Source organism: Sus scrofa, chromosome 14 (assembly GCF_054392235.1).
Source record: "Sus scrofa isolate SSC_HxYL_T2T_F1_AM1 chromosome 14, Sscrofa_HxYL_maternal_Yorkshire_Landrace_v2.0, whole genome shotgun sequence".
In the NCBI taxonomy this organism is placed as follows: domain Eukaryota; kingdom Metazoa; phylum Chordata; class Mammalia; order Artiodactyla; family Suidae; genus Sus; species Sus scrofa.
Genome location: NC_139396.1, coordinates 63,417,922 through 63,440,172, shown reverse-complemented (window position 1 = coordinate 63,440,172; position 22,251 = coordinate 63,417,922). Strand labels below are relative to the sequence as shown.

At 51.0% G+C, this 22,251-nt stretch overlaps 1 protein-coding gene across 2 annotated transcripts; it reads right to left on the bottom strand.

Annotated features, from left to right (window-relative positions):
- Positions 1-2,327: 2,327 nt before the first annotated feature.
- SELPLG (selectin P ligand) lies at positions 2,328-21,695 on the bottom strand. Of its 2 annotated transcripts, none has more exon segments than NM_001105307.2 (2): positions 2,328-7,583; positions 21,556-21,695. In NM_001105307.2, a coding segment is annotated over 1 exon segment (1,251 nt). In that variant the 5' UTR covers positions 7,579-7,583; positions 21,556-21,695; the 3' UTR covers positions 2,328-6,327.
- Between the last annotated feature and the right edge of the window lie 556 nt (positions 21,696-22,251).

Genomic DNA, 22,251 nt, shown 5'->3' with positions numbered 1-22,251 from the left:
GGGCATCAGGCACCGGCTCTGTGGGCCCCCAGGTGGCAAAAGCCAGGCCACCATGGCTACAACCTTCCAGCCACCCAGAGGATGCTCAACAACCATGTTCGTGGCCATACAGAAGCCCCTTTGGGTTTCCATAGAAGGGGAAGGAAGCTCTTTCTGAGAAGGGGACCTCCGGAGGGCTCTCACCCCTGAGCAGGAAAAGTGGGGTTTCTCCACCTCAATGCCATTGATATTTGGACTGGACTCTTCTTTTGACCGCACCTGTGGCTGATGGAAGTTCCTGGGCCAGGGATCAAACCTCAGCCACGGCAGCAACCCACTGTAGTGACAATGCTGGATCCTTAACCGGTTGCATCACACAACTCCCTGGACCAGATATTTCTTTGCTGCAGGGGGCTGTCCTGTGCACTGCAGGATATTTAGCAAGGTCCCTGATCCCAGCAGTGCTCCTTCAAGATGTGACAACCAAAGCTATCTCCAGACATTCCAGATGTCCGATAGGGGGCAAAGTCGCCCCCAGGTGAGGACCACCGGCTCTGAGCCTTTCCATGTGAGTTCTCTGGGGAGCACTCCGCTCTATGGCTGATGGGAAGTCAAGCCAAGGGTGTGGCTTTGAGCCTTGGAGATTTGGGGAGTTCCCAGCCCCTCCTTAAGGAGCCAGTCTCTGGTGGCTGATGTCACCAGAAGGTCTTAAGAGTTGAATCTTAAAAAAAAAAAAAAAAAGAAAGAAAGAAAACAAAAGAAAAAAAAATAAAAAAGAGTTCCCGTCCTGGTTCAGTGGTTAACGAATCTGACCAGTATCCATGAGGACGTGGGTTCCATCCCTGGCCTCGCTCAGTGGGTTAAGGATCCAGCATTACTATAAGCTGTGATGTAAGTCGCAGACGTGGCTCGGATCCACGTGGCTGTGGCTGTGGTTTAGGCGGCAGCTGCAGCTCCAATAGGACCCCTGCCTGGGAGCCTCCATATGCTGTGGGTATGGCCTTAGGAAAAAAAAAAAAGAAAGAAAGAAAGAATTGAATCTCAGATCTCTGATTTTTCACGCTGTGTGGCCTTAGGGAAGCCACTGAACCTCTCTGAGCCTCAATGCGCTCCTCTGTAAAATAGGGTTATAAATAGAACCTATGTCACAGGGTAAGGGTTAAAGCAGAAAACATGAGGTTAACATGAGTGAACCCATGATGAGCACACAAGAGTGAGCTGCCACGACCCCTTTACTGCCTTTGTTATTTATCATATGGCCCTGGGCACTCACCCATGGCACAGACAGGACCAGGCAGCAGGCTGAGCTTTCTGGAGAATGAACAATCCACAGGTCCCTGCCTTATGTGGGAGGGACGGATGAGTGACCAAAGGCCACTTGGTGACATGAGCAGACCTGGCACCCATTTTATAGATGGAGAGATCGAGTCCCAAGCGGAGGAGGAGTCACCTGGTGTTACCTGTTGGTCATCCAGGCTGGTCTCTGTGCCCGAGATGAGGAGAAGGAAGTGGGGAGGATGAGCAAAAGGGGAGCCCAGAGGCATGGCTGGGTCAACCCAAAGCTCAAAAAGGCCTCAGGGCCTGGGGAAGCCAAGCCTTAGCAAGTGGAGAGGTAGTGGGGGGCTGGTGACCAAAGGCAGGAAGGGTGGGTGAGCAGTGAGGGCTGAGGTCGGTCTGTCTGGACCCTGAGATATTTAGGCTAGTGGCCAGCAAAGGACAAGGCTGGAAACTTCTTTCGGACTTGGGCACTGGGGAGCCATGGATGGTGTCTGAGCAGGAGAGCAGCCACTGTGGGTGAGAAGGGTTAGATCACACAAGACATGGGTGGGGGCTGCGCAGCAGCTGAGGCCTCCCTGGTCCCTTCCCGTGGGCAGGTCCCCAAGCCCTCCACCCTCCAGGCAGGCAGTTCCGAGGCTTGCTCAAGCTCACGAACCGCCTGCCTGCCTGCTTGTTGGTTTGGGTGCACTTGAGATCTATTCACACGCGGAGGAAGGCACCAACCGACAAGAGCCATTCAGGGCACTTTGGTAAATGTAGATACCCACGTGCCCACCACCCAGATGAAGATCAAGCATGTTTCCATCACCCCAGAAGGTGCCTTCACACCCCTTCCAAGTCATCCCCCTGCAAGGATAACCACTGATCAGACTTCTATCACCCTAGTTTAGCTTTGCATGTTCTTTATTTTATCTATTATTTATTTATTTATTTTGCTTTTCAGGGCTGCACCCACAACACACAGAAGTTCCCAGGCTAGGGGTTCGAATCAGAGCTGTAGCCGCTGGCCTACACCATACCCACAGCAACGCCAGATCTGAGCTGCCTCTGCAACCTACACCACAACTCAGGGCAACACCAGATCCTTAACCCACTGAGTGAGGCCAGGGATCGAACCCATGTTCTTGTGGATACTAGTCGGGTTCATTACCGCTGAGCTACAACGGTAATGTGGCTCAATCTCTCCCTTTAGACCATGAGCCCCAAGGGTAACGCCAGGCCTCTCCTGCCCATGTGATTCCCGGGATCTAGCACCACACCTGAGTTTTGTGGCTTGGCTGAGTGGTAGATGGGGGTGGGAGATGGAGAGAGGGTTTGGGAAGACTCTGTCCAGATCAGCTGCTGGATGAACCACCCACAGGGCTGGCAGCCCCCCTCTAAAAAGTCCCCCCACCCACAGGGGACTGGAGGAAACTTAGCCAGCCACCTCCTGCCCCCACTTCCTGTCTACCCTCCTTCCTTCCCTGCTGCCAGGGCTGAAGTCAGCAGAGTCTGGTGTCTTAGCAGTGTGACCTGCTAGAGGCAGCAGTCCAGCTCTCTGAACCTCAGTTTCCCCAGCAGTAAAATGGGATCATAGTGGTTCCCATGTCACAGTTGTGAAGTCTGAATGAGAGCAGGCAGATGAAGTATTTGGCATGGGGCTGGGCACGTACTGACTGCCCAGTCATGCCAGCTCCTCGGTCCCAGCCATCTCTCTCGGTCCCAGCTCCCCTGTGTCCTGCTCTCTACAAGGAAGGAGCCGGGCTTGACTAGGTCACCCTCCCAAGTTCCAGGGCCTACCCTCAGCAACCAGGAGCCGCAAAGGGTGACTGACTAGGGGGGGCCAGATGCCGGGACAGGTCATCCGGGACGGGAATCTGGGGCATGGGATTCCCCAGAACCCCACCGTGATCTCAAGGACAATGTGACATTGTGGTTAGAACACGTGGATTTCTGCTTCAGACCCGGGTCCCAATCCTGGATCTTCTCACATGAGCCGGGAGAGGCGACTTCGCTTCTCTGAGCCTCAGTTTCCTCTTTCCCAAAATGGGAAGGATCCTAGTTCCTCCTTCCATGGTCGTTTGAGGGGACCCATGGAGACAGAGCAGCTATGTGTGCTCAGTGGATGCATGGGGCAATTCACGTGGTGACGTTCAAGGGCAAGGGGTGGTCCAGGCAAAGGGCAGGCCGTCCCGGGATGCCAGAGCTGGCCCATTGGCCTATATCAGTCAGTATCTGAGAGCCCACTGTCAAAGTTCCAGAATTTCATGTTTCCTAAAATTAAATCATATTAAAAACCAAGGTCTTCCATACTTAAAATTCATCACTGCCCTGGAATTTTACTACATCCTATTATTATCTATGCTGTTGGTGTTATTTATGTTATTCTATCATCTACCATATAAATGGCTGGTTGCTCAAAATCAGCCATGGGTGTATTTACAGCAAGGACGTTGGCAAGCACAGCAGATCATGCCTTGGCCCCAACCCACCCGAGGAGCCAGTTGTTAAATAGACACCAGCACCCCACTGGGTTTGGGGTTCTGTTCCAGCTAAACCATCCCTCTGTCACCTTTGGACCCTGGACAAGAGGGAAGCGCCAGGCCGCCAATGGCTCCAAGAGCTGGTGGTGGGCGTCCCCTGGTGGCTGTTTCAAGTACCCACTGTCTCGGCTTTACAAATCCTGCACCTTGGAGGGAGTGCTGCAGACAGGTGGCCCTCTTCTAGTAGAGAGATGGGAAACCAACACCCTGAAGCACAGATGCTCTACGAGCCCTCAGAGGACCGCGGAGACCTGCTCCCTGCCCAGACGGAAGAGATCTCAGAGGGACTGCGCAATATCCCCCCAAGTCCTTCAGCCTCTGGGTCCCCAACCCCCATGATGTGGAGTCCCCCAGCTGACTTTTTTTTTTTTTTTTTTTTTTTTAATGTGGCCACACCTGCATCATATGGAAGTTCCCAGGCCAGGGATTGAACCAGAACCACTGCAGAGACAACGTCGAGTCATTATGATGTGAGCCACCAGGGAAGTCCCAGCTGACTTTTCTGATCGGCGCCAAAGGGGAAGTCAACGCCTGTTCCTCCCTTAGGACGCAGCCTTCTCAGGGCGGCTTCCCCAGCCCAGGGCGGATACCCTCTCCCGACAGTGACCCACCAAAGCACCCTGAACACACCTCCCTGTGTATCACACCTGTTCTAGAGGGTCAGGGGCGGGGAGAGGGGAGTGAGAAGCAGGCACGTCTCCACTTGTCCCTGATTCTGTCCCCCACAGCCCTGCTGCCTTTCCCCAATCTCCCCTGTTCCCACAACCCCTCTCCCCTGGGCTGCAACCAATACCACCAGACGCAGCCTCCTCTCTGAACTAACTCTCTCTCTGCAGGTTGTGCCCTGGAGCAGAGGGCTTTTGTACACCCAAAGAGGCTCCTGGAGGTATTTTTCTAGAGGAGAAAATGCCCCTGAGATGAATGTTCTAGAAGGTCTATAAGTGTGTGTGTGTGTGTGTGTGTGTCTGTTTGTGTAAGGCAGTGGTTTCCTTCTCCCTATACAAAAATGACCAAAAGGCATTGGGAAGCCAAAATCAAGAGTTTCCATTCCCACCCAGCCACTGTCAAGGAGAGAGCCAGCCTTGTCCCCTAAACCTTGGTGTCCTGATCTGACCCTCAGGGTCCATGTGGGTTTTGGTCCTTAAATAAGGCCACCAATTGTCCTGATTTGCTGAGGCTGAAAGTCTTATATTCCATGACATAGGACTTTTGGTGCTAAAAGGGGGAAAGTCCCAGGCAAACTGGGCCCTCTGGTTCCCTTACACTTAAGTCAGGGACCAGTTAACTTAGAGAGCCTAACCCAGCCTGTGGCCTGTTTGTAAATAAAGTTCCAATAGAATTCAACCAAACACATTTATGACACAGAGTCAATGGCCGCCTCCATGCCATGGTTTGAGAAGTTGCAACAGAGGCCTGCCCAACCTAAGGTCTGGCCCTCTAAGAAAAAGTTTGCCAGCCCCAAACTCTACTTGATGGGCAGCGAGTCAGCTGCAGGAAGGCCTTACAGGCTGTGTGAGCCAGGCTCCCCTTGTGGGGCATGGCCATTAACAATGGGAGACAAGCCTCCTGTGGAACAGAGAGGTCAGGGTGGGCTTCTGGAGAGGGTGGCGTGGATGTAGAGAGGGCCTTTTTGTCTGAGCTTTAGGGGGAACAAAAATTCCGTAGACTGGAACGGGGTCATGGGAGTTGAACAGAGCGATTCCCGGGGCCAGCACGCCTTTTCCCCAATAGCCTCCCAAGGATTCACCAAGTTGCCCCCAGAAGTAACCCTAACAGCCCATGCAGGGGGCTTCCTGCGAGGGCTGGGGCTGGGGGTGAACAGCGCCAGGACCCACTACCTGAAGCAGCCATTCAGCCATCATCTGCTTCACCAACATTTACTAAGTGTCTGTGATGTTCCAAGGCCCAGGCTGGCCTCTGGAAACTCCCATGAACAGGCAGAACCCTGGCCACAGGGGGCGGCGGGGGAGGACAGGACAGGGTTACTCAGTGGCCAGATGGAAGCTCGTTGATCCGAAGGAAGCCCTTGGCTTTGGGCTTTCTGCCTGCCCAGCCCCCACAGGCCCAGCCCTCACCCCAGGTTCCCCAGAAAGACACCCCAAACGGGGAAGTAATAAGAAATGAACTCAGGAATCTGGCAGTCCCCTCAAAAGTGCCCCTTCCTTGTAGTGACCATGGCAACCAGAAGAAAATGGCAGTGGGGGTGGCGGCAGGAATTTTCCCATCTTCCTGGGTGCTTGGGCCTCCCAGCCAGGGGGGGAGGGGGTGCGGCAGGGCTTGGGGGAGGGGGAGGACAGCCGCAGGAGGGAGCCCACAACAGATGGGAGGCTGGAAGGTGGAGGAGGTCTCTCCAGCCTCTCCTGGAGGTTCCGTTTGCCAGGCCTGCTCTGGGGCCTGGACCCTGGCTGCTCTCAGTCTTGTGTAGGGTGGCCAGGGTCCTGGCCCTAAAGATCCCCATCCCCAGGGGCTCCAAGGAACCCAGACCTGGAGGAAGCAGAGGCCACAGAGGCAGCCTGGGGGCTGGTCCTGCTCAAGCAGGGGCTGGGAGCTAAGGGAGGAAGCTGTGCAGGGTGAGATCATCCCCTTCACGGTCCTTCTGAGGCTCTGCCTTCAGGCCCTGCCTCTTGGCATTGGGCGGGACTCCATTGGTGGTGGCCGCGAGCCCCTCGCCGTCGGGCAGCAGGGACGAGATGCAGACCATCTCGGTGGGAGAGTAGTTGCGCACGGGGTACAGGTGGTTCTTGCGGGAGAGGCGGATGGCCAGCACCACGGTGCACACGAGGAAGAGGGTGGCCACCAGGGCCAGGATGAGGATAGCCAGCAGGCACTGCTTCACGGAGCTGTGGTCCGACAGGACCTCTCTGGGACCGGGGGTAGAAGAGCTCTGGGGGGAAAGAGTCTGGTTGCTTTTCCAGGATGAATCAGTAGGCAAATTGCCAGCGGCCATGGTGCTGCCTCTGGGAGGATCGGAGGGCACAGGAGGGGCTGTGGTTAGGCCCCTCATGGTAGCAGGTGTTGTAGGCGAGGCCTTCGCAGGGACTGGATATGTGGGCAGGGCCCCTGTGGGAGTGGGCTCCACGGAAGGGGCTGCCGTGGAAGTTAGTTCTGCAGACAGAGCCTCTATGACTGTGGGTTCTGTGGACAGGACCTCCGTGGAAGTAGGTTCTGTAGTCAGGGCCTCTGTGACAGCAGGTTCTGTGGATGTGGCCTCTGTGGACGTGGGCTCTGTGGGTGTGGCCTCTGTGGACACGGGTTCTGTAGGCGTGGCCTCTGTGGACACGGGTTCTGTGGACGCTGCTTCTATGCCTGCTGGCCCCATGGACAGGGCCTCTGCTGTAGCCGACTCTGTGATTGTATCCTCTTTGAGGATTACAGTGACTGGTTCTTTGGTCAGAGGGTCCAGTGTGACAGAAATTCCCTGTGTGGCCAGTTTCATGCTCGGATTCCCAGTGGCCGCCCCTCCTGCATCCAGGACAGTAGAGTCCCTTGTGGCCATCTCCAGAGTGACTGGCTCAGGTGTTGCAGTCCCTGCAGTATCTCTCTGCCCAAATGTTCCCAACGAAGCCAGAAGCTGGGGTCTCGAGGACATGGGCTCAGTGTGATTTTGCAAATTTTCTGGAGGGTCTGTGTACGGATGATCATATTCATACTCGTCAAATTCATTCCCATTTACCTGTCTCCGGCCGCGGGTGAGTAGGAGACCTAGGGCCTCCTTGGCTCCATCCTCCCAGGTGTCCCATGGCCAGAGGCTGCTTCCAGGGCCCAGCAGGGTCAGCAGCAGAAGGAGTTGCAGAAACATGGTACCTGGAGGGGGACACAGACAGAGGGATGTCAAGGACAGCTGTACCCCTGAGCCTACCAAGCACCCCCAACCTTGACCCAGAATGGTTACATCTGGGAGTCTCTCTAGTCTGGGGTATTCTCTCTCACCACTGGGGTCCATGAGCAAGATTTTGGAGACCACAGGTCTACAGGATACACCCGTTCATTTGGATCTTCAAGGCCTCTTGGAGTCTGATTCCACATCCCTCTGTTCCACTTTCCCTTGTCTTGGCTCCACCCACACAGCCCCAGCCTGTCCCTCAGATTCTCTTATCCTTTCTCAGCGTCTAGGCATGGTCCAGTTCCCCTTGGCTGGGTCCTCACTTCCATGATGGGGATGACAGCACCTATTCACGGGCTATTGTGAGGATAAAATGAGGTGACACCTGCAAAGCCCCTTCCCACTTTGCTCTCATTTCCGCCTCCTGCAAAGTGCCTCTAGTTTGGTTCGTTCAGTAAACCTATCCCATAAATCCTCAAGGGCCTGGAGACATCAACTGCACTATCTGTGGCCAGGAGAAAACTCAAATCTTTTTTTTTTTTTTTTTTTTTTTTTTGCTTTTTCGGGTCTTGCTTGTGGCATGTGGAGGTTCCCAGGCTAGGGGTCAAATTGGAGCTACAGCTGCCAGCCTACACCACAACCACAGCAACACTGAATCCCCGACCCACTGAGTGAGGCCAGGGATCAAACCTGCATCCTCTTGGATACTAGTTGGATTTGTTACTGCTGTACCACAATAGGAACGCAAACAAATATTTTCTGAACAGCCCTGCCCTTGGCAAGCTGACAATGGTCTCATTTGCCTGTGGGTAGGGAGGGCCACTATCCATTCCGGTATCATGTCTCAGCCTTCCGACCAGGTAGCCAGAAAGGGCACTTCCTCTACCTTTGGCCATCTCACTGGTCTTTCTTCTTGACCTTTGAACCCTCAGGCCTTCTGGGTTTCTCTCTCTCCCCTTACTCTCCTCCTAGCACTGGCTGCTGTTTGTGGGGTCCAAACCATGTTTTTGGGCAGGATTTGGGAATTCCTGGATTCCCTGGACATGATACTCTCCAGTGGAATGCAATTCCACACACAGTGTCTAGGGCAGAGCCTGAATAATTCTAGTACCTTCCCTTGTACTTCACATAATTTGGAGCAGAGAGCAGAGAGATGTTCATCATTCCTTGAGTGGCTGTAACTCACAGACCCCTCAGCTTCCAGGTTCGATCCAACCTCTCAGGTGTTAGTTGGAATTATGATGATTTCCAAAATGCCAATTGGAGGAGTTCCCTTGCGGCACAGAGGGTTAAGGACCTGGTGCTGTCACCGTAGCAGCTTGGGTCACTGCTGTGGCGCAGGCTCGATTCCTGGCCCAGGAACTTCTGCTTGCGTGGGTGTGGCCAAAAATGATAAAAATAAAATAAAATGCCAGTCTGAGCATATCTTAAAATAATTTCTTAGACCAAACTTTATGATATTAGCACCAGCTTCATCTGGTCCTCACAATTATCCTGATTTTACTGAGGACAGATAAGGCTCAGAGATGTAGAGTGCTTTGCCCAAAGACACAAAGCTGGCAAGTGGCAGAGATCAGATTTGAATACAGTGAAGACACGGTAAGATTCTGTGGAGACACCTGACTTTGTTGAGGGGGCAGAAGGAGCAAAGGCTTGGAAGACAGCTTAGCCTGCTGGGTTTGTGGCTGCAGTTGGGGACACATTAGGGAGAAGGGGGGAAGAATAAGGAGGACCTCAAAGCCCACATCACCCAGAAAGGTCACCCCCTCTGTACCAGGTGCTAGGCAGGGCACAAGATTAAAAGCATAGACTGTGGGGTCTAACAAAAGGATGTTCGAGTCTCAACTCTGTCCCTTATAGGCAGAATGACCTTGACCCAGCTCTTTGCCTTGCTGAGCCTCAGTTTTCTCATCTGTAAAATGGGAACAACAAATAGTACGTATCTTAGAGGGCTGTTGGGAGAATGCAATGAGATGATGGATTCAAAAGTTCCAGGCTCATAGTAGGTGCTTAATAAATGTCTCATACGCATACACACATGCACGCGCGCGCACATACACACACACACGCACACACATTCTTTGCCTCTGAACCTACCTCCAGAAGGAGGCAGAATTTTTTGCACAGGGAGTGGAGTTTCTTCTTTCAGGGAAAGTATATGGCCCAATCCTGGCCCTGCTTCCCTAGGGGTGGGGGACCTTAGGAAAAAGCCATCAGCTCAGGAACATATTTCATAACTATGAAAAGACTTGCATCCACCACCCCCACTTGGACATTCTCAGTTCCTGGAAGACAGACCCCTTTGCCACTTCCTGGAAGCAGAGAGAGGAACAAAAACAGAAGACCCAACCCACTAGTTCCTGGGTCGGGGAGGTAACTGGGCGAGTCAGGGGCCAGCTTTCTGCAGCCCGGAGGCTGGGCGGGGACTGCAGAAGGGATGTGTTGTGTTCCCCAAGGGGGATCCTCTCCCCTCAGCTGCCTTCTCCCCCCACACCCATCCCCACGGTCCCCTGCATGCAGAGGCAGCCTAGAGTGGACCAGAGGCCACTTCACCACTGTGTAACCTGAGCAAGTCCCTCCCCCTTCTCTGAGCCTCAGCTTCCTCATCTGTAAAATGGACAATATTGTCTCAAGGGTAAGAATGGAATGAGATGCTGCAGGGAAGGTCCCTGAGGACAGAGGAGCAGAGGAGAGGGAGGTCTCGGGCTCCAGGAGGGTATGGAGATGGGGACCTCGCTACCTTTTCCCCTGTGGGCAGCTAGGGAAATCTGGGTAAGAGCAGAGACCTCCTCGCCCTTTGGGGGTAGGATGGTGCCCCCTGGGAGAGCCCATACCTCCCTGCCAGGGCCTGTATCAGGCGGCCAGCTCACCCTGGACATCCCCACCATTAACACTGGAAATGTGTCGCCCAGCCTGGTGCCTGGGCTTTGAAGGTAAGGGACCAGGGATAGAGCAGCCTTGAGCCAGACTGTGGCCAGGCAGCCATCGGCCCACGTGACTGAAACCCACACGGCTCCCCGATCCTTAACCCACTGAGCGAGGCCAGGGATGGAACCCGCATCCTCATGGATACTAGTTGGGCTCGTGACTGCTGAACCATAACGGGAACTTCCAATAACCCTGTCTTCTGAGCTAACCCTGTAGGAGCCTTGCTAGCCCCTTTCAAGACAGGACAGAGTTTTGTGTCATTAGCCTGCTGTGGCCTCCTTTGCCTGGAAAAGCAGTAAAGCTGTTTTTTCTGCTTCACCCAAAGATTTTGTCTCTGAGACTTAACGGGTGCCAGGGTACAGAGACCGGTTTCAGCTACAATGTTGGGGACTTTAGCACTGGCTGGTATGGCTCCCATTACACCGATGAGGGAAGCAAAGCTCAGGACACATAGTCACTCCCTCCGGGCCCCATCTTTCACCTCTTCTCTCCTCTGATGGCAGGAAAACAGTCACCACAGGAGTGGGGTGGGCAGGGCTCAGAAAGAGGGCTAAGACGTGCCACATCCTATTTGCCTTGTTGCTTGCCTAACGGGGGAGGTCACACACTACTCATTTCCCGTCTTTCACCCTCAACCAGGGTGCTTCTGCCCCGAGCCCCACCCAGGCTGCGGGGAGGGGTGAGCTAGCTGCCAGGGCCACACCCCAGCTCCAGAGACTGTGCTTTGCGGCTGCCCTGGACTACTCAAGAAGGATGCTCATGGGACTCCAAGAAGCTTGGGATCTCCTGCTTGGAATCTTGGATCCCAGGGGTTCCATCATTCAAGATCTTGGAATCTGAGGATTTGAAAGACTGAGCATCTCAGGATGTGGGCTGAGCAGCCTAAGAGAAGAGAAGAGGCTCAAATCAACAAGGAGAGCCAGGGGTGCCCCACATCCCAGAGCCAGTCTGAGTCCTGGTAAGCTGGTCGTAACCCAGCAGGACCCGGTGGGGCCTTCCTGGGACAGACCCCCTCCCCCGTATCCTCTGCCTTGACTCCTCCTGGAGTACCTAGAGGACAGTAGCTGATGGACATGTCTTGAGTCCCTCTACAGATACCAAAACCCCCACCAGACAGGCGAAATTAACTACTTGATGACTCCTTGGAGCCTAAGGATTGATCAGGTTAACCCTGGTGATACTGCCCTGTTACCTCATCATCAACGAAGCAGAGAATTGTACACAAGCTGATCACAGACCCTGGGAGTCTTCTCCTTCACCTGACCTTTAAAAAATGCTTTGCTGAAGCTCCTTGGGGAGTTCTGGCTTTTTGAGCTGTCCGGACTCCTTGTCTGGAGCCTTACGATAAATGCTGCAATTTCCTTCACAACCCAGTGTCAGTAGATTGGCTCTGCTGCACGCAGGTGAGCAGAACTAAGTTTTGGTTCAGTAACAGACAGGCCCTGGCCCAGCTCTGGATCAAATCTAGTATCACATCAGATCCAGTCCCAGCTCTGTCACGTACAAGCTGTGTGACTTTGGGCAACTGAACAGATGTCTCTGAGCCACGGGTTTAATAGTACCTACACTTCATGGGTTTGTTATGGGTGGAAGTGAGCTGATCCAGGTTGAGTGTTACCACACAGAAAGTGCTTGATAAAGGCCAGCTGTTGTCATTGTCATTCTGCATCCTGAAAAGTCCCCAACACTGAGACAGTTTTGACACACCCCTGACCTCGTCAGTCAGAGAAAGCTGGGGGCCGGGAGCCCTAGAAAGCTTTCTCCACAGCAAGCCCTGGGCAGCGTACACAGCCTCGGCCTCTGGTTTGTGACTCACAGGTTCAAAGTGTAGACAATGTGCTGGGCACTGTTTTATACATGAATTATTAGCTCGCTCAGGCCCCAAAACCTCCACATATTAACCCCACGTGAAAGATGGGGAAACTGAGGCCCACTTGGCCCACACAAACAACGAGAGGGAATGGGGAACTTGAAACTGGGTGGTCTTGCTCCAGAGCCCACTTCAAAGTTATAGTTCCGGGAGTTCCCGTCGTGGCGCAGTGGTTAACGAATCGGACTAGGAACCATGAGGTTGCGGGTTCGGTCCCTGCCCTTGCTCAGTGGGTTAACGATCTGGCGTTGCCGTGAGCTGTGGTGTAGGTTGCAGACGCGGCTCGGATCCCGCGTTGCTGTGGCTCTGGCGTAGGCCGGTGGCTACAGCTCCGATTCAACCCCTAGCTTGGGAACCTCCATATGCCGCGGGAGCGGCCCAAGAAATAGCAACAACAACAACAACAACAACAGACCAAAAAAAAAAAAAAAAGTTATAGTTCCGTATTACCCATGAACAAGGCGTGGCCATCCTCTGGAGCCAGAGCAAATCCTGCCTCCTCCAGGAAGCCTTCCCAGATTGTCCAGGCATAATTATTGTTCCCATTGTTTAATCCTTTTTTTTTAAATGTTTTTTTTTCTAAACATTCATTCCCATCAGCCCATAAATGCTAATAGGAGAAGACCCATGGATGTCTTGCAGCTCATACTATACTCCCAGGGTTTAGTGGATGGACAGGCACTCAGTGGGCGCTGTGACACTGGTCGCTGCTGGTCCCACCAGATTGCAAGTCTCCACTGGATCCCTGGCCCCCACAGGCCGGGCATCCTGGGGGTCATTCAAGGCCTTTTGCAGCAGGAGTGGACCCATGGGTGAGGCAGGGCAGACAGCACACAACTGCACAGGAAGTGCTGTCTGCAGGCTTTGGGCCTCTCATCTGTCATCTTGCCCCTCCCGACCTTTTCTCATCAATTACCCCAACCCCATCAAGGAATCTTTTTCAGACATCACTTTCTGTAATTATGACCCACCCCCATGAAATATACTGCAGATACACCTGTTCAACGTGCTGTGCCCTTCGCATGGTGCAGTGTACCCATATCACCACGGTGAGAGCTAACTCTTTTTTTTGCCTTCCCCTGCTCCCCAAAACCCCAACGCTCAACTCTTATACCCAAATTTGCTGACCCGGTACAGAGGAGGTAAGGTCCTTTTACAAATGAATTCATTGAGACCTATAGCTGGTTTTAGTTTAACAACTGACAATTTTCAAAGGATATCATGTAAATGGACAGATGGACCAGCACATACACACACACACACACACACACACACACACACACACACACACACACACACACACACCCTAGTCATCCTGTAATAGAGAAGAACAGGCCTGACTCCATATTGGATCTATTCCTTTAGCTCTAACCTTTGTGCTCTGTTGCCTGTGCTTAGTCATACTGGCTCTGCACCTTTGTAAAAGAATGTTGCCCATAGCGTGAAACATAACATAACAGCTTTTTCTCATGGCTCTGCCTCCTAGGCCTTACTTTTAAATGCATAACACTTTTCAAAGTTCCTACTATAGCACAGTGGGTTAAGGATCCAGTGTTGCAGCTGTGGCTTGGATCTGATCTCTGGCCTGGGAACATCTATATGCCATAGGTGTGGCCAAGAAAGAAAGAAAAAAAAAAGGTTTAACACTCTTGAATTCATACAGACATGGAAAAGTTAGAAAACAGGGTTTCCTGTCGTGGCTCAGTGGAAACAAATCTGACTAGCATCCATGAGGACACAGGTTCAATACCTGGCCTCACTCAGTGGGTTAAGATCTGGCATTGCTGTGAGCTGTAGTGGAGGTTGCAGATGCGGCTTGGGGGTCTGATGTTGCTGTGGCATAGGCATAGGCCAGTAGGAATAGCTCCGATTCGACCCCTAGCTTGGGAACCTCCATATGCCACAGGTGTGGCCCTAAAAAGAAGAAAAAAAAAAGTTAGAGAACAGAAAATAGCAACTGTCTTGTTGGAGGTTTACGGGAACATTGTAACCAGAACTATGAGGACAGGTGCAAGAACAAAGAATTTCAGCACCAAGAAGTGAGCAACAACCCCCTTTTAGTATAGAAGAAGCCTGAATTCTAACTCAGGTAAGATGGTTCTTTGGGACACTAGTCTGCCGGCTTCTTGGTCTGTTGACTTTCTGAATAAAGTTGTTATTCCTTACCCCAACACCTCATTGCTTGATTTATTGGACTATTGTTTGGCAGTAGGAGCTTGGACTTGGTAACACATTTTGGCGAGCCTGCCAGGAGACTTGCAGCTTGTGGCCAGCTGGCCCCAATTGGGGAGGGTTCAGGTAAGGCTGCCAGGACCACATATCCTAAGGGTCTTCCTTTTACAATTCCTCAAGGGGAATCTATGGGGTAAGCACATAAGTCACTCCAGTGTGTACAGCTGGAAACTTTAATCCTCTGCATTTGGTGCTTTTTTCTCTGGAATATGCCAGTTCGTCTTGTATTTGAGTAGGGTGCCTTGCTGGAGAGGGAAATCGGTGCTGGACTTTTACCTGGTGTGTAAATTAACTCATTTGTTTTTTTGGAGGTTAGCCTCTGGGAGCACCATTTGTGTTTTGTGCTTCTTGTATTTCTGTCTTTAAAAGACAGAAAACGTTTCAACTAACCCTAATGAAACTCCTCTGGGGAGCATTTGGGTAAGTGGTCTGATTACGGCTATGAATCCATGAGCAAGAGGAAGATATGTTACTGTAACAGTGTGTACATGTCAGGATCTGAGGCATGGTGGCCTTTGAATGGCTCTCTAAATTACAGCACAATCCTGAAACTAGAGCTATTCTGGGAAGAAGTGGGGAAGAATGATGACATCCCTGAGGTGCAAGCATTTTGCTACTACATCAGAATGAGGAAAAGTCAGACAGTTGTCCCCTTGTGGTACAAAGGCTTGAAAAGAAACCCAAGGGGAAAACCTATCCTATAGAGGAAAAAGAGAGAAAACAAGAATGAGGAAACAGCCACTCCAGACACTGTGCCAGTATGCCAGTACACCCACCTCTTTCACTGCCTCCCATTCCTCTATGACCAGCCCCAGTTCCCAATGCTAGGGCTCAGGAAGTGATCAGACTGGCTCCCTCTCCTTATAGAGATCAACTATTTCCCTGGGCACAAGGACCTGGTCTGCTATCACCATCTAACACTTGACAGGAGGAGTTCCTGTCTTGGCTCAGCGGTTAATGAACCCGACTAGTATCCATGAGGACACAGGTTCGATCCCTGCCCTTGCTCAGTGGCTTAAGGATCTGGCATTGCCGTGAGCTGTGGTGTAGGTCGCAGATGCAGCTTGGATCGGGCATTGCTGTGGCTGTGGTGTCAGCCAGCAGCAACAGCTCCAACTGGACCCCTAGCGTGGGAACCTCCATAGGCCTCGGGTGTGGCCCTAGAAAGACAAAAAGACAGAAAACAAAAGACTTGACAGAAGACCCAATTTAGACTGGGAGGAACTCCCAGAGGGGGACAATTATTCCATAGGGGCCTAAATGCAAATCGCCAGCTGTTTGGATTTCTAAGGCTGCATAGTCCCTTCTTAACCTCAGACTTGTTTTTGTTTTGTTTTGTTTTGTTTTGTTTGCCTTTTCTAGGGCCACACCCACAGCATATGGAGGTTCCCAGGCTAGGGGTCGAATCGGAGCTGTAGCCGCCAGCCTACGCCACAGACACAGCAACGCAGGATCCAAGCCGCATCTGCAACCTACACCACAGCTCATGGCAATGCTGGAGCCTTAACCCACTGAGCAAGGCCAGGGATCGAACCCGAAACCTCATGGTTCCTAGTCGGATTTGTTAACCACTGAGCCACGACAGGAACTCCTCAGACTTGTTTAATTGGACAACGCTTCTTATAGGGAGGATCCTCTCTGAATCACAGAATTGTTTGCTTCTATTTTTGCTATCCACCACCCTTCATGGATAGACATACACATTCTTCTCAGTGTGATGCTTACAGGAGATGAAAGGAGAATGATCATTGAAAAGGCCGGGGAAGAAGGGTACCAGCTCCACAAACAAACCCAAATGGTACACCCAAAGCCCACTTGGCAGCACCCACAGCTGAACCAAATTGAACTTGGCAGCATCCACAGGGAGGGAGCAATGCCCTTATTTGAACACTAAGTGCATCTTGGTAGGGCTTCAAAAAGGGGTACAAAACAAAAGAGTCTGAAAAAATTCAACAAATTCAGTACAAACCCCTCCAAAATGAAGACCCCTTTGAATTTTTGGGAAGGATTTATCAGGGCTACAGACATTATACTGATGCAGATCCTGAGACCCCATGAAAATACTAGAATGGCAAATATGACCTTCATCAGGTAAAGCACCCGAGGTTATCAGAAGAAATTAACAAAGATTAGACGGTGCATTTGGAATGAATTCTTTCCATTGGTAGACATTGCTTTTAAGGTATTTAACAGCAGAGAAAAGAAATGGAAAAGAGAAGATGCAAGGTGAAATGCCACTTTTCTAGCTGCCACACTGAATTCCCGAAAGACAGGAGGCGCTAAGAAAGGTAAGCTATTATTAGATAAGTAACAATGTGCTTATGGTCAAGAGGAAGGACACTGGAAAAGAAAATGCCCCAAATTAAAGAAAAGGAGGGCTAAAGACATGGAACCAACCCAAGTATCCACTGACAGATGAATGGATAAAGATGTGGTATATGTAGACAGTGGAATACTACTCAGTCATAAAAAATGAACTAATGCCATTTACAGCAACATGGAGGCACCTATACTAAGTGAAGTATGAATATATACAAGTATACATATGAAAAGGAAGATCATATGATATCATATGTGGAATCTTAAATTTAAAAAAAGAGGAGTTCCCGTCGTGGCGCAGTGGTTAACGAATCCGACTAGGAACCATGAGGTTGCGGGTTCGGTCCCTGCCCTTGCTCAGTGGGTTAACGATCTGGCGTTGCTGTGAGCTGTGGTGTAGGTTGCAGATGCGGCTTGGATCCCGCGTTGCTGTGGCTCTGGCGTAGGCCAGTGGCTACAGCTCCGATTCGACCCCTAGCCTGGGAATCTCCATATGCTGTGGGAGCAGCCCAAAGAAATAGCAAAGACAAAAAAAAAAAAAAAAGATACAAATGAATTTATCTACAAAACAGAAATAGACTCACAGACAGAAAAAGACTTATGGTTGCCAAAGGGGAAAGGTGAGAGTGAGGGATAAATTAGGAGGTTGGGATTAACATATACACACTATGGTATATAATATAGATAAAAAACAAGGATTTACTGTATAGCACAAACAGGGAACTATACTCAAGATTTTGTGATCACCTATAATGGAAAAGAACATAGATATAGATAGATATAGATATAGATATACACACACACACAAACACACACACACTGTATACGTATCATCACTTTGCTATACACTTGAAACTAACACAACATTGTAAATCAATTATACTTCAATTTTTTAAAAAATTGAAAAAAAAAAAAGAAAACAAGGTTTAAAAAAGAAGTGTGGCCTCTCAGATGGTAGAAGGGGAAGAATGTTCAGACAATGAATGAAGAGTCCCAGGGCTTCCTCTGGATTGGCAGCACCCAATTCAAATATCCCCACGGGAACCCTAGGTAAAACTGACGATGGGGAGCAAACTGACTTTCTGGTAGATACAGGGGCAAGGTATTCTGTACTAAGCACCAGGTTTTATATGTGTGTGTGGGTGTGTGTGTGTGTGTGGGTGGGTGTATCCCATGTATATATATATATATAAAACATTCTTTTTTTTTTTTGTCTTTTTGTCTTTTTGCTATTTCTTGGGCCGCTCCCGTGGCATATGGAGGTTCCCAGGCTAGGGGTCTAATTGGAGCTGTAGCCACCGGCCTGCACCAGAGCCACAGCAACATGGGATCCAAGCCGCGTCTGCAACCTACACCACAGCTCACGGCAACGCCAGATCGTTAACCCACTGAGCATGGGCAGGGATCGAACCCGCAACCTCATGGTTCCTAGTCGGATTCGTTAACCACTGCGCCACAACAGGAACTCCTATATATAACATTCTAATCTGTCCCGGTCCCTGGGATATCAGGAGCAGTACAGAGTCAATCATTTTTATAACCACTGCAGTGGTTATAAATTAGGAGACCTGATATTAAAACATAATTTCTTATACATGCCTGGATGCCCTATCCCCCCTTCTGGGCCAAGATCACTTTGTAAATTAAATGCTCAAGTGACATTTTCACTGGAACAACTTGATGTCACAGTCCTGCCAGAACATGCTCTGAAATACACAGATAGGTGTTTGTGCTGTGGCACAATGGGATCTATGGCGTCTCTGCAGCGCCAGGACACAGGTTCGATCCCTGGCCTGGCACGGTGGGTTAAAGGATCTGGTGTTTCCGTAGTTGCTGCATAGGTCACAACTGTGGTTTGGATCTGATCTCTGGCCCAGAAACTCCATATGCTGTGGGGTGGCCAAAAAAAAAACCCCAAAGACAAAAACAAAAAGGCAAGCAAAATCTACACATGGCTCTTTTAGGAAACCCAGAGGAAGAGGCTGGCCTTGTTTCCCATGAGGTCTATGAAAAGCATGGCCTGAAGGCGCCCCAGGAAGGGAAAATCATTCCCTGATTTGGATTGTCTAATGCCCTTCACAATGACAGTGGGCTTGCTCCTGTCGCCAGTGTAACCCAACAGGTGTCAGACTGACTGGAAATCACTCATTTAACTTAGGATTAGGTCTTGCCAGTTGCCCTGTGATGGACTAAGCAGGCTTAAATTAAGCCCTTTGGAAAAACAGAGTCGTGGGTCACTCCAGGTGTCTGCCAGGGCAGGAGAATCTGTAGGCAACAGGTCGGCAGATCTTACAAAAAAGCTGTTTGAAGATCTTAAGTTGCTGTTTCGAGCCCAGCCTCCTACCAGATCGGTAATGATGACTTTTGCACTAATTTCTTGTTTCACTACATTAGTGACAGCTGCTTGTTGGAAAGGAAATACTTTTTTTTCTTTTAATGGCCACACCCAGGCTAGGGGTAGAGTCAGAACTGCCACTGAAGCCTCCTCCACAGTCACAGCAACACCAGATCCAAGCCACATCTGCAATTTATGCCACAGCTTGTGGCAGCACCAGGTCCTTAACCCACTGAGTGAGGCCAGGGATCTAACCCGCATCCTCGCAGGCACTATGTCAGGTTCTTAACCCACCAAGCCACAAGAGGAACACTGGAAAGGAAATACTTAAATCAAGCTATCTCCAAATAAAGGGAAAACGTATAAAGATTTCACAGGGCAGAGCAGCCTAGATACCCTCATCCCAAGTGCTGGAGTTTATGCATACGTTCAAGTGCTTGTCAAAGTGTTGGGACAGGGCCATTGAAAAGAGGGAGAGAGTCCTCATAACACAAAGTGCTTATGCTCAGCCTGAGACGTGAGAATATTCCCGGTGCCAAGTGGATCGGTTCAGTTGCACCATCACCATCCCCCACAGCAGGAGACAGGCAGAGTGGTCATCACTCCTTTACCCACAAGCATGTGGAATGTGGCAAATTGTAACAGAGAAGAACCAGCCTGACTCCATGCTGGATCTACTCCTTCAGTGCTAACCTTCAGTGCCCTGTTACCAGTGCTTCCTCCTGCTGGCTCTGCACTTTTGTAAAAGAATGTCTCCTGTAGCCTGAAATAGACATAAGAGCCCATTCTCAAGGCTCTGCCTCCCAGGCTTGACCTTTAAAGGTATAACACTTCTGCATTCATATAGGGATTTAAAGGTTACAGAACAGAAAATAACAATGTTTTGTTGGAGGTTTACTGGAACATTGTGACCAGAACTAAGTGGACAGCTGTAGGAACAAAGGATTCCAGCAGAAGTTTGCAACAACTAGCTGCACCCCGTCCCCCTTTAGTACAGAAGAAGCCTGAATTCTAACTCAGGGAAAACGGTTCTTTGGGGCACTGGTGTGCCATTTTCTGGGTCTGTTGACTTTCTGAATAAAGTCTCTATTCCTTGCTCTACTACTCTGCCTCTCCGGATTTCATAGCCTGTCCTGCAGTGGGCAGTATGAGTGGTTACAATCCTATTTCTATCAGGAGGCCACCCCTACCGTCTTCCTGCTCCAGCTCAGCCAAAGAGACGGAGGGCCCAAGGCCTGGGGTCTCTGTGGGCTCCACGAGGGTCCTGCAGCCAGATGGCACCACCCCAGGTCCAGGCTTGGCCCCTTCCCAGCCATGATGCCGTGGGCAGCTGCTTCTCCCTTCTGAACCTTGGTTTTCTCATCTGTAAAAAGGGGCACAGGGTTCTCGGCTAATTTCCCGGCCCCTCTGAGGGCAGAGGTTCCCATAGGGAGCTCAGCCTGGCAGCCCAGCCCTTTCTGCTGAGACTTAATCTCCATCTGCCGGCTAAGCCTGGTGAGGGAGATATCGACCACTTAGGATGTGCAGCCTGCCTGGGGCCAAGGGAGGCACCGCCTGAGGAAAAGAGAATTTGAGGGCAACTGGAGCCTATGTTAATCCTTATCTGTGTGTGTGTGTGTGTGTGTGTGTGTGTGTGTGTGTGTGTGTGTGTGTAGGGGGGCGCTGGTTTAGCCATCAGCCTCCTCACTATCCTCCTTTATACCCCTAAACACCCCAGATACAAATTTTTGTCTGTTTTCCCAGATAAAAATTAATATGAGAACTCTCCACATTATTTCTCTTTTGCTAGCAATAGTATTTTAATTCAACTATTGTAATGATTTGCCATGGACAAGTATTACTCTTAACCTTACAAAAATGTGAAGAACACAGCTTTGGAACGATCCATAGCCTGAGCAAATCCCTTCCCCTCCCTGGACCTTAATTTTCCCACCCATGAAAGAAGGGGTAGCATAATTTTGAGGGAAACACTCCTGATTTCTCCAGGTTTTTTAATTCAGGATAGCTGCCAAGCCAGCCCTGCAGAAAGGCCAGGACAGGCATTGAGGGGAGCAGGATCTGGAAAAGACCGCCAGATAAGGCCACAAACTCCAGGTGGACCTCAATGCCAAGTGCCTAGAGCTTTGGGGTGCCCGGCCCTACAGGGGCTGCAGCTCAGGCCCTACCCAGGTTCTGTCCCCAGCCTGCCCTTAGCTGTCAGGCAGGCCCACTGGTCGTGGAAAGCAACCCCCGCCAGCCACTCCCTGTGGTTTTGCACACTGGCACTTACCGTGCTCAGTAGAGCATGGGACAGCTGTCTCGTGGGCCCAGAAGTGTCTTCCCTGCTTTAGCGACAAGGACCCAGCCTGTGCACTGCCGTGGCACCCCTGCCGTTGTCTCTGACGGCACCAACCCTCAATGGCCGTGTATAAAAGAAGGAAGCAAGAGTGTGGTTACTCAGGGCCACGTGACGGCCCACAACCCCTTGTTTGTGACAGCCTGGGGACACCGTTGATCAAGCTAGGGTGGGTCATAGGAGACGGGGCCCTGCTGAGCCTGAGGTCACTCCTGTAACCTTGAAAACACCTAGAACCACCTGGGAAACTTTGCAGGTTCAAGCTGCGAGAAGCCACAGCATTACTCTGCGGGAATGAAGCATGGGGGTGAGGGGGGGACCCCACCCACCCTGGGAGAGAGGGAGTGGCCAGATGCAAAGGAGGATAGTTCTTGATTCTGGGCTGAGAAGGGAGATGGGGGGGGAGGGTACCCAAAACATACACCTTCCTGAGCTTTGCAAATTGGATGGAGCAACTCTGAGATCGAGTCTCTCCAAGGTGCCCAAGGGGTCTTTCCCACTGCAGTCAAGAACCTCTCTAGGGAGGAAGACTACAGGTTTTACCAGTGCAAGGCCTGCTTTTACTTTTATTTATTCTATTCTATTTGATTCAATTCGATTTGATTCTTTTTAGGGCCACACCTGTGGCAT